This window comes from Macrobrachium nipponense, chromosome 36 (assembly GCF_015104395.2).
Source record: "Macrobrachium nipponense isolate FS-2020 chromosome 36, ASM1510439v2, whole genome shotgun sequence".
NCBI classification, from domain to species: Eukaryota; Metazoa; Arthropoda; class Malacostraca; order Decapoda; family Palaemonidae; genus Macrobrachium; species Macrobrachium nipponense.
Genome location: NC_087220.1, coordinates 38,180,662 through 38,199,215, shown reverse-complemented (window position 1 = coordinate 38,199,215; position 18,554 = coordinate 38,180,662). Strand labels below are relative to the sequence as shown.

General features: G+C 39.5%; 1 protein-coding gene across 3 annotated transcripts in view; it reads right to left on the bottom strand.

The window, feature by feature from the left end:
- LOC135203568 (coatomer subunit beta'-like) overlaps window positions 1-18,554 on the bottom strand; it is a 160,104-nt gene that overhangs the window by 15,023 nt on the left and 126,527 nt on the right. For 2 of the 3 annotated variants that reach the window (XM_064233317.1, XM_064233319.1), the window contains exons 16-18: window positions 16,909-17,041; window positions 8,346-8,489; window positions 6,771-7,583 (exon numbers count right to left, since the gene is read on the bottom strand). In XM_064233317.1, coding sequence (XP_064089387.1) covers window positions 6,771-7,583; window positions 8,346-8,489; window positions 16,909-17,041 — 1,090 coding nt within the window. The remainder of the gene's footprint in view (window positions 1-6,770; window positions 7,584-8,345; window positions 8,490-16,908; window positions 17,042-18,554) is intronic. The other variant, XM_064233318.1, reaches the window with a different exon arrangement.

The following is an 18,554-nucleotide window of genomic DNA, read 5'->3' as shown; positions in this document are numbered from 1 at the left end:
AAAAAAAAAAATATATAAAAATTTTTAGTGGGTTTTTCTTAAGGTTTAACTAGCGAAATAGGCTGTTTTTAGGGTTTTTATAGGGGTTCCAACTATTCGCGGGTTTTAACTATTCACGGGGGGTCTGGTACGCATCCCCCGCAAATATGGGGGGACCACTGTATACACAAGTCCTGTTTCTGTCTTCTTGATGATCTAAGCATTTAGTTTTGAATCAAAATGTAAGTTTTCAGGACACAGCAAGAGAACAAAATTTTTTTACTCTAAAACTAGAAACAGCCAGGAATATCTCAAGCCAGTTTTCCCCCTACAGTGTTCCCTTCGTATTCGTGGGGATGTGTACCAGAACCCCCCCCATTAATATCTAGAACCTGCAAAAAGTTGAAACTCCTAGAAAACACTTAAAACTGCCTATTTAGCTAGTTAAAACTTGAGAAAACCCCACCAAAATTTTTATACCTGTTTTTTTTAATGGTTTTATCACAAAAAGTGCATTTTATGATGAAATTTTTGAAAAAACCAGGAATATGTGGATATTTCTCATAGAACAATACTGTGAATATGTGAATTTCCTGCAAATAATGTGGGTATATGTTCCAGAGAGAAGTCCACATATACGTGAGTCCGCAAATCCGGAGTCCACGAATACGGGGGGTTGGCGTATCATTATAAGCTGTTTTCTCAATCATACTACCGCTTGAGAGAATGGGATATTTAATGAGGAACAATTGTTTTTTAATAAATTTGTTTTACTCACTTTTTTCAGATTTTAATTATAATTTGTCGTTCATAGAGCAGTACAAGCATGTAAAAAATTGTCCATAACCAATCTAAATTTTTTTAGCAATAACATTTCAAGATCTGTTTATTTACGTGTAAAACACAGCCCCAATTAAGTGTATCACTCAAGCTTGATCCTGTCTAGGACTATTCATAGAGACTTGACGTTTTCACAATGTGTCATTCACAGTGCCATACAAGCAATGAACCAATTTGTCTATGAACCAATCTATACATTTGTTTTTACCAATAAAGTTTCAAGATATGTTTATTTACACATTAAAAAATCAAGAGTTTTACAGTAAACTTATACTTGCTCTTATCCATAGTAATTCATACACACATTTTTGAAGTCTTTTTAAGGGCTTATTTAGCACTGGAATCAAAGATTTTCAGCGCAGAAATGCACCAATTTCCAGTTATCAGAGCTGATAATAGCATATTGGTGCCAATGCATGCCTAACAGGGCAGTTACCAGCACCAAAATCCAGTTATCAGCACCAATAAGCACCATAAATTGCCAATTTTTGGTTATCAGCGATTTTTGTTTATCATCAAGTAGTCTGAACGGAATCCCTGCTGATACCTGGGGACTGCCTATATGTTTATTTAGACATAAAACAGTTGAAAACTGTTAATAACTTAAATTCATAATTCCTCGAAATTTGGCAGTTGGCACACCCCTTACAACTGAAGGTTTCCTTAATGTCCAGCTTAGTAGAGAGATCTACACCTGAATGTCTTCATACAGATCCTAAAGAAAAGCAGTACCCTTTGAGCAAGAACAGACAAACCTATAGTGAAGCATAAAAGATTAATGAAGTTTTTAACATTATAGAGGTATGGGTGCAGGAAATCATCTTGGAAAAGCACCAAGCTCTAAGGGCTGACCACTTCCTCTTACAGTGCATTAATCGATTGCCTTCTGAATTGATAGTTCTGCACTCCTTAGGAAGCCCTTTGTTTGTATAAAACAATCAAGTGACTCCACATGGTTAGCTGAAGCATGAGGAGGTTGTGGTGAAACTCAGGCATCCTGGGTGCAAGATGAGATCCCTCCTTAGTGGGAAGGGTCTAGGGCAGTCTGTCAGTTGAGGAGAAAATTTTTAACAATTCCCTGCATGGCTATCGCGGAGTCACCAAGATCATGCGTGACAACACAGTTGGCCAGAATTGTCGGAACCCTTTGAAAAAAGGTAGACAGGAAATATCAAGGTTCAGATAAAACCAGTCCAACAGCATGTGTCTACTGCCCAAGATTTCAGATCCTGAACCAGCACACACAAGTAGAATCTTGTGGCAAAGATATCTAGAAAGGGAGAGCCCTTAATGCCTATCGACCTGCAGACTTAAGGATACAGAATCCATTCCAAGGGCAGAACTTGATCCTCCTGCTCAGTTGAACAGACACAATGTTCATTTCCTGGCACAATAGAACAGGACATACATTTTCCTTCCTTTGCCCAAGAGAAAATGTGACTTTATCATGTACAAAACTTTAGAGTTTATGCCTCTTAATTGTCTGGAGAAGCCAGTCCTTGCCCTGTACTAGCTCTTCCAATGCTAACGTGTCTGCCAGTTGCAACCACATCTCAACCATTATTCAACATGTCTGAAACCAAGCGAGGTCTGGTCTGAGCCCTTAAACAGGAGGTAGGTATCTTATAAACGATGACGAGGTCATGACTACCATCTCAAAGGCTCCTAAATCCCTGGAGACCTGAATTGCACAAAAACTGGTTGATTTCCTATTCCATTGATTCTTCAAAAAAGAACTGGATTGGTCTCATTCTTAAAACATTTCCAGTTGCTCTGTCGGAGCTACATGTCTCAGCAGACAGCCATTTGGAAAATTTATCGATATTCCCCACAGACTTACTGATAGATGATTGGCTTTTGCCCTTGGGCCTCTCCTTGGCTGTCTGCTAGACTCGGACAGTTCTCTAGAAAGAAGAGCAACAAGACAGTTCACTTGCTCAACTGGGACAGGATCTTGTGAATACTTGGGGAGAAGCAAAAAGTGGAAATTTGGATCCCACATGGCTCCCAACTGCATCCAATCTTCCTCTGGCTCACCACTAAAACTAAACTTGTCACCTCCTGAATAAATGGAGTCCGGCAAACAACAAAGGTTTGCTCTGAAGCATTCAGTGCTAGCCTCTATCCCCCGAAGCATAGATACCATAAACAAGCAATTGTAGAAGCCATAACATCATTTTGCAACAAATTTCACCTTCTGTTGCAAAACAAGATCTGCATCTCACTGCAGGATCTGGAGCTTCTCCTTGTAGTGTAGGAAGAAGGGGTAAACAAACAGTGAACTTGCTAAGGGAGCCTGGAAAAGGAAGGGAGTGCTGTAATGCTACTTCTCTTGGCACTCTGCACAACATGAAATATAAGCTATTGCTGTGGATAAGGGTGCTTCAACTTCTGTGAGTGACAAAAATATTCCCTGGACTCTACTTCACCTCCTGCACAAGTGTCCAAAGCCAAGAATGGACAGGTGCTGTACAAAGAGACTGAAGTAGTAAGAAATGCATATAATTGTTCCCAACACTCAACCTTAATATGTAAAGTGCAAAATAACTCGGGGAGTCAGAACAAGTTCTTACCAAGCAGAGAACTCCATGTTAGCACTCCCACATCAACAAAGTAGAGGCTTACACCAATACAGATGGAGTCTAATGCACCTACAATGATGCAGCCAGGGGCTGATGAGGTGACTGGCACCAATGCTGCAAGCATTTAAGCACTAATGATGTGACAGCTGTCGTTAATGCAGAAAGCACCCGAAGCACAGAATATGAGGCAGCTGGCACTGATACCCAGTGAGAAGCTGGTACTAATGCCAAAAGTGTGTGAAGTGCCAACAATGAGGTATCTGGCATTAACACCTGAGAAGATGCTGGTGCTAATGCCCCGGTCAACGCCTAAGGAGACACTAGAGCAAATGCCGATAGCATCTAGGCACTAATGAAATGGCAGCTGAGGTTAAAGTCTGGTTAATGCCCCGAGATGCTGCTGCTAACACTGAAAGCGCCTGAAGAGCAGACGAGGCGGCGGGTAATGCCTGAGGAGATGCTGGTACCAGTGTGTGTTAACTTTGAAAACGATGAAAAACCTGAAACAGGAGCAGTCAAAATGTGCAGGTCCAAAGCCTCTTCAGGGAAGCAAGTAAACGTAAATGCTGTAAAGGAGACCTAGAGCAGCACAGTGCCAGAGGGGACAGCAATCTAGAATAAGCAGACCAGTTAGGCTTGTACACACAACCCCTGATGTGCAAATAAACCTCCCTCATCACAGAAATGAATTGGCAGACCCAAATGCCTAGGGGAACAATACGGACAATGAGAGTCTGGTGTCAAAAGGGAGCTCTCCAAGAGCCAACACAGTACCCCAGGAAATTGTTAGCATAGACCTAATGTCTCTGAAAAGCTGACTACAAAACCTACACTTCTTCAGCATCAAAATCCAATCAGAAACCTAAGGCTCATCAGTGGGAAATCCTGAGGAAGCAGAGGTGGTGGCAGCAGAACCACCTGCTTCCTCCCAGAGAAGAAGGGAGTTTCAATTCCTGAAAAATTATTTCAGTTTAGAAGTAACAACCTCCTCCATACCAGAGGAATGGTTGGCACTGTCTAATATAAAAAACTTAGTTAAGGGGAAGATAATCCAGTCTGCTCTGCTAATGAGACAACAGCAATCAAAGAAGGATCAGCTCATATATCGATCCATAAACGGCAACTGAAAATGCCCAAAACAAGTCAAGAACACCATGAATCCTGCCTCAGTGACTGGGAAGTAGCCTGATGCACCTGCAATGTTGATTGTGGTTGAAGAAAATTCCTAGAATGTTCAGAAGTAACCCAAGCTAACAAAGAAGGGAACCGAGACCAGAAGGCGATACCCGAGAACAGGCATCTCAAGCCTTATGCATCCCCAACAGCAACTGTGGGACAGAACTGGGAGAATAAAACCAAGCTCCTACTTCTCTTCCCTATGCGAGATAATGCCACTGTCTTACAAGGTGTCTAAGGTTGAGGACAACATATGAAAAAGGATGGAGATTGCAGAGAAAAAATGCAATCACACACCCGATTGCAGCTCCTTGCATGAAACTCCCTCACTTTGGATAAATCACATGAACAGGGAGAATGAGAAGAGCTGCTCTTTGACAGGTTGTGAAAAGAAACCCTTCATTTCTAATCTCATTTCCTGTCCTAGTGTTAGAAGAATCTTTTTTTCTGTCTTTTCCTATTCTCATCTGCTTCTTGCATTTGCTTATACTTTAAATAAACATTCATTACTTCACCTAACCAACCAATAAGCTGACCACAGCGAACGTTAAAAGAACAGTCCTTGTTCCTATATTTAACAGAAACAGCATGATATGGAGGAGTAAGATGGTAAAGTTGCATTTGACAACATATGTAGAGAGAGAGAGAGAGAGAGAGAGAGAGAGAGAGAGAGAGAGAGAGAGAGAGAGAGAGAGAGAGAGAGAGGCTGGTTGTTGGCTCGTTAGGTCGTTTGTTTTCGTGTGAATGGATAGTTAACAAGCGAATTGCTCGTTCGGCAAGCGGCTATTGTGTCTGTTGGGTCGGTTGTTGGTTCAGTCTGTATTTTTGAGTCAGTCTGAGATCAGAGCCTGTGATGGTCAGGTATAGTCAGCAGCGGTCTTAGAAGACAGCACTGGATGGTTAGTTATATTGGGTGTTTTCTGAAGTTGTTTTGATTTGCTGGTGATATTGTATGTTACCAATTTGTTGTGCCTATGTTGTTGAAGTTTGTTGTGCTTGTGCATTGGAAGATTGTTGAGCTTGTGAGTTTCTGTGTTGTGTGAGAGTTGTTGGGAGTTGTTGTTGGTGAGCTGTTGTGATTTCTTGATGCTGCTTGTGGGTGGTTGTATGTGGACTTTGGTATTGTTGTTTTGATGTTGTTGGTGTTCATCTGCATAGTGATTTGTTGTGTTGTTGAGTTATTGTATGGTTGTAGTACTCGGTTGTTTGTTTTGTGTTGCGATTCTCAGTGGTTGTTGTGTCTCGACGGCTGTACCCAGTGGACAGCGCAGCTTCTCGCCCTGAAGTCAGTCATTGATGGTAAGTACGAGAGTGAGAGAATTTAATTTGTGTTTGTAGGTGAACCAATTGTCTTGTCGAGGAAAACTAACAGAGGGGAAAGTGTGGCCGAGGGTCTTTTTTGAGAGTCGGTACGATTAATGTAACTGTGGGGAACTTTGCTTCCTTTGTTGTTAGCTCTGATTCTGCCACAGTGACCATTGTCAACTGAAAAGTAAAGCCTGGCATATACCCTCTTATTGTACATACTTGAAACTATTTCTTTATCTTCTTTGGATAACAACCTAAATAATAACAAAACCAAGGTAAACCACACTCAATACATCCTTGCAGGCCAACGACTGAGAAAAATCTGAATGGTAAACAATAGATGCTTGAATCACCCCAAAGGGACAGGCCAATTGATAGTTTAAACTAAACGTTCCTATTAATTTTTAAGTTTCCACACTATTGTCCTCCCACCTGATGCAGGAATTACAGATACATACCATAATTGAGAAGTGATACTAATTTCAAAAAGTAAACTAATGCATTTCTTGTCACTCCAGAAACTAAAGACACTCAGATGGCTTTCCTTTGTTCATCATAAATCTATTTTTCATACACACCACACCATCATTATAAGCTGTATGACCTTAAAATGAAATTCAAATATTCTGAATTCATCACTAATAAATTTCCTTCTCCCATGCAACAGTATCTCAAACACCTGGATTCTACTTTTTTCTAAACATATGTAACTAGGCGAAACAGTAAGCCTACCAATTACCCATTCTTAGTGTTTGGTGCCCTATTATATCACCAAATGAAGCTTCAGTGTACTCATCCCTGCTAATATTGAACTCAACATATCGCAAGACAAAAATTTACAAGACAAGCCTCAGTAGATCGCAAAATGTCCAACCTAAAATTTACCTATCGCAGTCTTTTGCTCCAAACCCCAGTCTTCTGCTTCATCTTCATCCCAGTCTAAGAACTTTCTTGAACCTACGGACGACACTACAGCAGCCTCTCCTACTGCTGCTGCTGTTAAAGGTGCTCCAGATTCAGGGTTGGCTTCATCTTCTAAACCTAAAATATCCTCTTCATCAAGTTGTACATTTGGTTTTACTGTATCTTTTTCATGCTCTTCCTGTGCACACACTAAAGGAGAATCAGATTCCAGCAGATTCTCATCACTTTCCCAATCTTTTACCCCCGAGTCCTCTAACTTGGCGGATGGCTTACTTTCATAAAGATTTTCTTCACTATCCCAACCTTTCAACTCAGGACCTTCTTGAGGTTTGGCAGAAGGATTTTGTTCAAAAAGATTTTCTTCGCCATCCCAATCCTTCAATCCAGGAACTTCTACCATTTTAGAGGGATTACATTCAATGAAATCCTCCTCGCTGTCCCAAGGCTTTTCTGTTAATTCATGTGTTTCTTTTTCAGGAATTTCACTCAAGATTTTGATATCACTCTCTGCTGCTGTTTGTTCTACTATATTCTTTTCAAGAGGAGCAATGGCTTGGGTTACTTTGTCTGCACCCAAATCACTGTCAACCTCTAAACTTTCCTGAGTGGGAATAGTGGGGACAGTGCTAGCACTTGACAGGTTCTGCCAATCCACACCAGTTTCTGATACTTCATTTCTTTTATTCATGAAATCATCAAAAAAGGGTTCCTCTTTTTCATCAAATCCCTTGAAGCCTGAATCTTCAAATCCTTTGACGCCTGTTTCACCAATCACTAAAAACAAGGTATATCAAAATAAAACAACATAAACTCAAAATTATATACAACAAAAAATATTATGGAAGCTGCTGTCATACGCCCTTTTGAAAATTATACTGATGCTGGAATAAAAATGAAGCATTATGAATAACTCATAACAAGAGTATCATCACAAGATAGAAGAGCAATGAGTAGTACATCAATAAGCCATTAAAGCAGAAGAGCACCAGACAATATAGACAATCTTAAAAGAAAATAAGTCAGGGGCTGTCGATCACACTTCCCACATGGCCTGCAACAAAAGTGATTATTTCAGTCTGCAAAAATTTTGAAAATGTAAAATACAACCTATAGTTTCTATTGCAAAAACAGTATTACTCTTTATGCTGTAGTGCTAGCAAGAGTAAAACACAAATAGGAAGTCTACAAGTATTACTTAACAGTAGTACTCTACTAGCAGAGATCACAAGCCTACACTAGGCAAAACAGTAGGTGATTAATGGAGCAGTAAGAGAGGCATTTCAATAAAAAGAAACTTACAAAAACAGAAATGTGACAATATTAACATCTAGCAGACACGTGTCTTTATAATAAACAATCTATATAGCATCGAAGTATAAAGTGCTAAACAAAAATATATGAACATGAAAAAATGCTAAACAAAAAGGAATTATGTCAACACTGAGGATTTATAAAAATCTAAAGATTAAAATATAACACCAATATTTGTTGCATACTTCAAAAACACATTCACATCTGTACCACAGGATAACCTACTAGAATCTGGAACTGGAGAACTAGAAGATGGTGGTATAGAAGATGAGGCTATTAAAGGCTCAGAAGACACGTCAGGTGGCACAGCAGCGACAGGATCGATAGGTGCAGATGGGAGCAGGAGTTCGTCGCCTGGCAGACTTTGTGCTGTGGTAAAGCGAGCAGTTAAGCATGAGTGCTAATCAAAATTCCAAGCATCTTTTAGCTAGTCCTGTGATCATTGTCTTTATTCGTTCTTCCTATGATTTACAATGAGATTTCAAAAAGACACGACTCTAGAAAATTAAGATTTGTGGTGAGATTATGGTGGGAAGAAGTTTTACCAATCAGGAAAGGGTCCAGTATAATGAGGTATAAAAGTGCAATGAAATTTCACTGAACAAAGTGCTTTGGCATGTGATGGAAAGAGATGATGAATAGTTGGTTAGAAAAAAAAGCCATAGATATGGACAAAGAAAGAGGAAAGCCTGTTGGATGGCCCCAGAATTCACTGAAAAGAGGGCCCCAGTATTCACTAAAAAAGAGTGACTGAATATATAGACCTGATGAGAGTTCAGTAATATAGTGTTTGCATATTTGAATCTTTTATTTTTTTATTACTAACAATTTAAAGGGTCACTTTTTTTTTTTTTTTAAATTGATTGCTTATAAACCCAGCTGTGCCCTCATTTGTTTAGTCTACTGCAACAGAGAGGATTGACAGTAGGCAGTGGAGAGCTTAAGGAGGAAGAATGAATTCTGTTATGTCACTTGTCTTTCTTTCCTGCTACTCCATGTGTATCCTTGAGACAGCTGTGGTGTGTTAAGAGAGATACAAATTAAAGAAAGTTACTCAGAACACCCTTACTGACAAGTGTGTACTTTTTCTTAGTAGTATTCATTAATGTAAATTTACAGTGGAATTGGGTAATTAGTTGGAAATGGTGAAATTTGGTGTTCAGATTTGTGATAGAAGAGTTTGATGTGTGTGTGATCGAAACACTGAGTTAGAACTTCAGTTCATGTTGTGACACATTTGTATCCAGGAAGATGACATCTTTATAATAAAATAAAGTTTTATATATACATACCGAGTAATTACGAAGCTAAAGGTTTCTACCTATGGCAGTCTAAAAATTCAAACTTTGCGATAGCGCTACTTAACTGTTCTGGTGCAGGTAAATAGCCCACTTTCCAGGAACTGGGAGTAACAACTAGGTAGAGAGCTTCAATTCGTTTGTGCCCTTTATGTCCAAAGAAGGGGAGGGAAGGAGGCTCTGATCATGTAATTACTTGATAAGTACAGTGGTCCCCCATATTAGCATGGGATGTGTACCAGACTCCCCCCCCCAAAAAAAAAATTTTTTTAGAATCTGCAAATGTTTAGAACCACCCCCTCTAAAAACTCTTATCTTGAACATGGAGCCTTGGAAAGTCCACAAACAGATTTAGTAGGTCTGGGAACCATTCTTTCCTTAGCCAAAACAATGCCACTAGTTATGGAAAAGTCTCGATGATAGGTAAACTTGATCATCACCTCCCTGATCATAGTGAAGGGAGAGAAGGCATATACTTTAGACCTGTCCAATCCAGAGGCATAGAGTCTGTTGACCATGCAAGAGGATCCGGGACAGGGAAGCAGAAGAGGAAGAAGGTGATTTTTGACGTCATAAATAGATCTATGGAGGGTGTGCCCTAAAGCCAACAGAGATCATTGCAGATGAGAGGGTCCAGAGTCCATTCGGTTGGCTGGAATTGACTGAGGCAACTCAGTCTGTCTGCCAAGACATTTAGTCTCCCATGAATGAAGAGAGTCATAAGCAAAACCTGGGTTTTGTTCTGCCCAAAGAAAAACTCTCTCGCAGTCTCGTAAAAAGAGAACGAGTGGGTGCTTCCCTCTTCCTGAATGTAGGAAAGAGCTGCCGTGTTGTCGGTGTGGACAACTACTGTCTTGCTGCGAACCATGGCTGAGATGGCCTGTAGACCCAGGAGAATGGCCTTCAGCTCTTTTAAGTTGATGTGGGTGTTCCTTAGCTCTTCTTCCGGCCATGTCTCTGACACTTCTTGTTTCCGGAAAAGAGCTCCCCAACCCAGACCTGAAGCATCGGAGTAAAAGTCTAAGGGATTTCCCTTCCTGAAGCCTTGCTTCACACAACCACCAACAAAAATCCTGTTTGATCTCTTCCCTTAATTGTAAATATTGAGTCCAGTTTGGACTTCTTGCCCCAGTTTGCTTTCAGAAAAACTTGCATCGGTCTCATGTGTGATCTGCCTAACCTTACAAACTGCTCCGCAGAGGTTATGGTACTAAAAAGACTCATCCATTCTCTGAAGGCAAAAGGCAACTCTTTGGGAAGACAGAAGGCCAAAAAGCTCAAAAGTCTCGAATCATTCCTAAATAGGGAATTTTCTGTGTAGGAGTCATTTGAGATTTCTTGTATTTTACTAAAACCCCCAAATTCCTTGTCAGGTGAAGCATCTATTTTAAGTCCTTCATGCATTCCTCCCTCAATGGAGATAAGAGAGGCCAGACATTTAAGTAGAAGCATAAGTTTTTTCCCAGAAGATGAAGCCTTCTTCCCAGCGGGGCGAGAATCCAAATGAATATGTACTACTTGTGGAGCCATGAACAGACCGAAGCATAAGGTATAGAACTGGAACACCTTGGCCTGAAACGTGAATCTCAAAAACTTTTTAGATGTCGGTTGAACAGGGATATGAAAGTAAGCATCTTGTATGTCCAGGGTGACCATCCAGTCCCCATGGTGGATGGATGACATGGGGGAGTGATTAGTTTCCATATAAAACTTCATCTTCAGAATGAATTGATTATGGCACTGACATCCAGTACTGGTCTCCAGTCCCCCAAAGACTTGGGGACAATGAAGAGTCAGTTGTAAAACCGTTCAGACTGTATTCTTCACAAGCTCCACTGCTCTCTTGCAAAGAAGGGATTCTATCTCTAAGGAGAGAGCCGTAAACTTCTCTTGAGTGTCGGGTATACTATAGGTGACCTGGGTAACAGCAGCCTCTCTTTCAAAAGAAATGGAGTGACCTTCACTCCATACCCTGATTATCCTTGGTTCTGCACCTCTGTGGTTCCATTCCTACCAAAAGAGACTCAGTCTGGCTCCTTCTGGAGCCTGAAGGACAAAGTTCTCAGTTCTTGGATGCTTGTTTAAAAGAGGCTCTCTTGGACAGCCTCAAGGCTGAGCACAGATTTGTTCAAGGTCTTCCACCAGACAGGGACAGTCCTCGATCTTCCTGGCTAGCAAGCCAATTATCCAGTCAAGAAAACTGTATTCAGCGAACCCCCACATTCACGGACTCTGGATTCACAGACTCATGTATTCGCGGATTTCTCTACGGGCATTATTCGCGGGAAATTTGCCTATTTGCAGTTTTTTCTATGAGAAATATCCACAAATTGCTGTATTTTTATATCAATTTCATCATAAAATGCACTTTGTGATAAAACTATTAAAAAATCCAGGTAGAAACATCTTTAGTGGGTTTTTCTTGAGTTTTGACTAACAAAATAGGCAGGTTTAAGCATTTTCATAGGGGTTTCAACTATTCGCGGATTCTAGCTATTTGCGAGGGGTCTGGTACGCATCCCCCGTGAATAAGGGGGTCCACTGTGCCTCCAAAACCTTGATGATGTTCCTGATCACGTGGTCAAACTTTGAAGAGGATAACATGACCTTAGCAGCGGAGAAGCCAGCCCGACGACTAGCATCGACTAGGCCGGAGAAGTCCCCTTGGGAGGAGCCAGAAACTCCCAGACAGGAATCTCCCCAGTGGCATAGAAACGGTAACTCCTCTTGACTAGCTTAGAATGAGGAAAGGCAAAGGTGGCTTTGCCTAGTTCTTGCCTAGAGACAAACCAGTCGTCCACTTCCCGAAGAGCCTTCTTGACACAAGATGAAAGCACCAATTTCTGAAGAGAAGTATGATCCGACAGAGGTTTTGTCATGAGGAAAGTCGCCACAGGAGAGTCTGGGTCTACAAGAACAAAGAAATCCAGAAAATTGTCGAGCAAGTATACCTCAGCAAAGCAGAGTAAGCTGACCAAAATCTTCCTCAGATGAAACAGGAGAAAACAAAACATTCTTGACCTTGGTGATAACTGGAGTTTACTTTAAAATTTCATAAGTTCATCCGACTGGTACTTAGGGAGGGAAGAGAGAAGTCTTCTTGCACCGAAGAATGTGGTTGCAGAGGGGAGGCTGGCAATGAAACTGCAAAAGCTGGGGTTTGGAGTCCTTAGGCGAAGTAAAGCCGTCAGCATCGGGAGCCAGGCATTTGCAAGCAGGAGTCAAACATAGAGAGGCAAGGCAGACTTGCGCATGAGTAAGGCTTCCTGACACTTGGCTCTAGGCTGTCCCCAAAACAAACAAGGTGGATGAGTTGAAGAAGGCAGAACAGAGAAATTGCAAGAGGGTTGAGGACTAATACTGGCCCTCCTTAAGCCTTTTGGTTGGAGGTGGAGAGCTGTTCGCACCAGTCGAGTCTCTCTTCAGTGAGCGCGAAGAGACCTGGTAGCATGGTTTGCACTTCTTGCTTTTCAACAGCAGCCTGTTGAAGCCTCGGAATGAACAATAGACTCAACGGTGGGAGGCAACTACCCATGGCCAAACCCTACCGACCTCCCTTGGACTTCTGGTATGTCTTCTCCCCAGTGCAGGGGTGCAGGACAGGGACCTTCGTCTAAGAGCATCAATGGGACGGATAGCCACCTCCTCAACACTAACATTGGACACAACACTAACATTTGACACTAGATTTTTCAACAAACGCACTGATAAGGAACCCAACTCCATCATTGCAACTAAATTACTCTTATTTTTGGCTCTAACCACCACTTTCCTTTTCCTGTCTCTATAAGGCTTGGCTTTTCCAAATGGGAACTAAATACCTTCCACTTTTTCTCATCCCATTCTGGACGAGTTAACCTTATGGCAATCCTCCCCCATAAACTTGACACACTAAAGAGTGAGAATCTTAGCAAGACTTAAGATAATCTAGTATTACAATCCTTTAAGTCAATCTAGTTTTACAATCCTGAGTGCAAAACCTAACACTCGAAGCATTAATCCAACAATTCAACAAGCTAATATTAAAGCTAACCTAAGTTAACAAAAACAAAGCTTTAAAGGCTACAATGAAATGTAAGTACAGTAGACCCTTGACTCACGAACACAATCCGTTCCTAGACCTTGGTCGTGTTCGAAATTGTTCGTGACTCGGAGCTAATTTCCCCATAAGGTTTAATGGGAATAATATTAATTGGTTCTCGACCCCTACGAACCAATATATATTATGTATATTTTGCCTTATTTTACACAGATAATCTGTTTCTCATGTACCCACTTCAAAATTATTTTTTCTGCCTCTTCGAGGGTTTGCGATCATATCTTGGTTAGTACTGTCACTCCCTTCGCAACATTTGCTTCTTTAATGGCATCCTTGTTTTTCAAAATTGTCGAAATTGTCGACTTGGCCATCTTGTACTCACTTGCGATATCGGTCACGCGAACACCACGTTCAAACTTTTCTATAATTTCTTTCTTTATTTCAATGGTTATCTTCCTCTGCACCCTCTTCTCACCATCACTCTTCACTTTCTTACTTTCACCACCACTCTTCACTTTCTTAGGGCCCATTATGAAGAAAATCACAAGTTTTAGTGCAAAAAATGCTAAGCGAATTGACGAACGTCTTGTACACAATGAGATGAGACAAAGAGCGATGCGTGGGTGACGCCGTGCGTGGGCGGCTGGAGGATGGCTGGTCCCATGGCAACTCAAACGCTCTCACGTGTGCTGGGCGATTTCGCGCATTTTTCAAATGTTTGTGTCTAAAAATTAGTTTGTGAAACAAAGTGAATTGTTATTTTCCAGAAATTTCCAGCATTTTTCAAATGTTCATGTCTCAAAATTAGTTCATGACCCAAACAGAATTTTTATTTTCCGCATTTTTTTTTGTTCGTATCTCAAAGTTAGTTCGTAAGTCAAGGGTGAAATTTTACCTATAATTTTGGTCGGGGATCGAGTTGTACGTGGGTCAATGCGTTCGTGAGTCAAGGGTCTACTGTACGTACTTCAACAAGCCAAAGCAAAAAACCATCCAAAAATGAAGTAGACTGCAGGGAAACCACTGATGTTAGTCAGAGTTGGCAACAAACAAATTAAAGCTCTTTGCCTAGTTGTTCCTCCTGGTACCAGGAAAGTGGGTGGGGCTAGTTACCTACACCAAAACAGTTAATTAGTGCTTTCACAGAGTTTGAATTTTTAGATCTCTGTAGGTAGAAACTTTAATTTATCTATGTAATTACTTTGTAAGTTACTTATACAAAATCTATTTGTGTGAGATACCTTTAAGAAAGTGTAACATTGTAAATTAGTAAGCAATATACTAATTGTAAGACAAGCAGTGTAAGACAATATCTGGAAAATCTTAGTGTCCTAAGTATTAAGTAAAAGGTTTTAAGAAAGGAATTTGTTTTTGTTTTGTAAATCTTGTAACATTTCCACAATCCACACACAAGACATTGGAAGAGTACAGGAGAAAACTATGTAGTTTCAGCTATAACCTTTTAAAATGGTAATATTTATGATGATGAGGTGATCTACAATGATCTCAAGAACCAACTGGAATATGACTGGAAATTTCTGATGCACAAAGGAATGCATAAAAACTTACCAGGGAAAATGCAATAAATGACAAGTTGGAAAATCTGTTTTTCCTTTAGGCACTATTTTTGTTCAAACTAGTACCAATTCATATCCTTATGATTAAAGGACTATGAAAAACCAATAGCAAAAAGCTGCACTAAAGCAATCATAGTATTAAATGAAACATATATATCTTCTTCCAAAGCCATAAATTCAGTAATGAAAAGTCAACCTTGCAAGTATTGAAGATAAATATTCAGTGAAGTTTGTTAATAATGAAAAAAACAAAACAAAAATTTATCTCATGCAGCATGTTTTTCAAAACCACCAACTTGAAAACATATTCAAGATTAAGGAGAAAATGTTTTAAATTTTAATTTCAAATACAATTTCAATAATAAAGTTAGAGATTTATTTGAAACACCTCTCCATTTCTACAAAATACTTCCCATTAGTGTCTGCAAGTGGGAGAAAAGTTAAATATGAAATTGGTTACTTCATAAATTAGTTACCACATATTTTCAATTACAGTTACATATCAATAATGGCACAGAAACAAAAAGGCCGGCTTGGTCTAGGTAGAGTAGCAGCAATACACAAGTGGATTGTACTATTCCCCTAAATCAGAAATGGAAAAAATCTGTAATTTCACAAAGCTCTACAGTGTTAACTCAGTCACTTCAATATGAAGGAACTGAACATAGTCATTAAATTCAATTTCGTTTCCTATTCTAGAGCACTTTGTATCATGGGACACTGATGACAGAGTTTCTTCGTCTGAAAAGTTAAAACACACCAGGAAGCTATGCTGACTCTATAATGGCTGAAGTGTCATCTCAGGCCAAGTGTTAAAAAAGCCATAGAACACACATGGATAGCTTTGGGTTTTTATAGTGATATTTGAATCTTTAAAATTTTGAAGTGAGATACACAGAAGTTTTATTTCTTTTGATTTTATTACTATTCAAAATCTTATTTTGTTATTTTCACTCTTGAGGAAAAACAACTCGTGTTTATTTAAAATAAAGAAAACCTCAAGAGTTAAATTTGGGAGATTTGAATAATTTCAAACCATAAACAAAAAATATCACTGTGTTTAAAGCATGATGGACTTTCAATGAGAAGCTTTGACTGTCCACGATAGAAAAAAAGATTTGTGGATCCATAATAACTGCAGCAGCTCATTAAATACCCACCATTGTGTATCTATACATTAATTAGATGTAAGAAAAAATTTGTCGTTTCTCTTTACTGGAGAGTGATTTCAAACAACAATCTGCATGTTAATCACAAATTGGCTATTTCACTGAATTTATAGTCACCACATAGTTTCCTTCTCCTCATGACATTTTACATTAGAAAAATAAGACTGGAACTACTTGTAAATGGCACTAAACCAATTTCAACCCTCATGCTACAGTAGCTATAGTATTGCCTTGGTTAAATAATGAAAAACACTTTTGATGATGGCCTTTTTTTTAACTGGAAAACTACAAAAACATTTTGAAACTTAAAGCTTTCACCTCTGAGGGGTGTCTTTAGAATACAAGACACTTAAGACACCACACTGAAGAGGTGGTGTGACACTCCCACACTCATTTGTAGTTTTCCAATATAAGTCCTCATCAATAGTAGTCTACATACTTGACCAATGGTTTCTAATTTAACCTCTATTAATTATGGTCTTTGGAGTAGAAACACAAAATGTTACTCAGTTCTAAAAATGAGCAGTCGAAGAATTGACTGGTCACGACGATCAATAAAGAGTTCTACAAGGTACTGATCACACAAATACCCTTGCAAGCTGGCAGCAAAGCCCTGAATGGTGTAGAAAAATGTCAGATGCTCCAGAGCAACAACAAAGCATATTAGCAAAAACTCTTGAGAGTAAGGTGACTTTATATTCTTACTTTGTAATAATGCTTCTGTGGGTGATGGGGCATCAACAAACTGATTTTCTTCACCTTCTGGAGGGATGTATACAAAAGTTCCAGCAGCTTCTGCTGCACGCATTTCTTCTATGGGATTCCTCTCATGATTACCCTGGAACAAACAAAATAATTAAATACATGCCAATGTTGAACAGTGTTCACTATAGTCTGTCCAGAATGTCATGAAACATCGAGTAGGTTTGCAATGATGCCAAACTTCAAGACTTTTAATCTGACTCAAGCTAATCCCAGCATCCTTCCATTCCGGGTCCTTTAATACGGTCGTAAAATTTCCTTTTTAATCCTATAATCTGGATCTTTCCAGTCGCACAAAAGCTGAACGTTTGTTGTGGATTAAGTTGACCTTGTGTTTCAAAAACAGTTCATAAAGTTCATTGCTTTGTTTATTTTAAAAACATTCATATAAATTAAAAATTTTTTTAGGAACAGTTCGAGCACCATATAAAGTATGGGAGACAAGTAAGTGTCCTTTAATACATATCGCAGTTTTTCTACAACTTTTAAGAGATCCATCTCGGATGAAAATAAAACTGAACGTTCTGTGCCCTACGATCAATCTAGTTCAGTACAATACTGGAATCTTAATGTACTCAATGTTTTCTAGCTTTATTACTCATTAAGCTTTAACTTTTATTCTTTATATAATTTGAATTCTGATTGAATCAGTTTATATTTGAACATTATCAAATGTGTTGTGGGGAGCCTTCCATCTTAAACCGTCACGCTTGGGTATCAGAACCAAAGTGATAAGCTTCTTAACCTTCCTGACCTGAGACAGAGAGAGATGTGGCATAGTGTATGCCAAATCTACACTGTTTTTTCGCCTTAAGTGAGATTTAATGAATGAAATTGGCGCAAAGCGGCAACGTCGGAAACCTACTCTATGTTTCATGACATTCTGGACACACTATAGTGCAGTACAGTGTTATTACTATTAAAATCACAGAGCTGAGCCTTGTATCTAGAATCCAGGTATTCAATAACAATAAAATCAACACTATCCATAATAAATGCCACATGGTACCATCAGGATACAAAATATTGCATCAGCTCCTTTAATGTTTCAGACAAAAGGCACATGGCAGATTCAGGAAGCAGTATCTGGTAATTGTTGGCCATGCAGTGAAGGCGCATGATGTGCCATGATGGCAGACTGTTTCTATCACTTGGTTATGGGTTGCCAAAGAGCAAATGCATGTATAATTGTAGCCGAGCTAAATACCCTCCCATTTAAAGGAAATTAAAATTATTATATGTAATCTTTCTTTCATGATTTTTTTCAAGAATTGATGTATTAATTTTTTCCCGTAAATTGAACTACACCATTTTTTCAGTCTGTAAAGCAGGGGTGTGCAAAGTTTTCAAATGAAGGGCCACTAGTCAAGAATCTTAAAGTTTTGGAGGGCTGCACATCGGGGTGTTAGAAAAACAGCGCCAGTAAAAAACCAACTGCAAAATTAGTCTTGTATTTCTTACTTATGAAAAACATTCTGTAGTTACAAAAAGGCTTCACAGTACATGAGTATAGTTGAGGTGGCATAAACTTATACCCTCTTGCGTTGGCGGTGTGGTTTGAGGCTTCACTGCATGTCCTGAATTTGTTG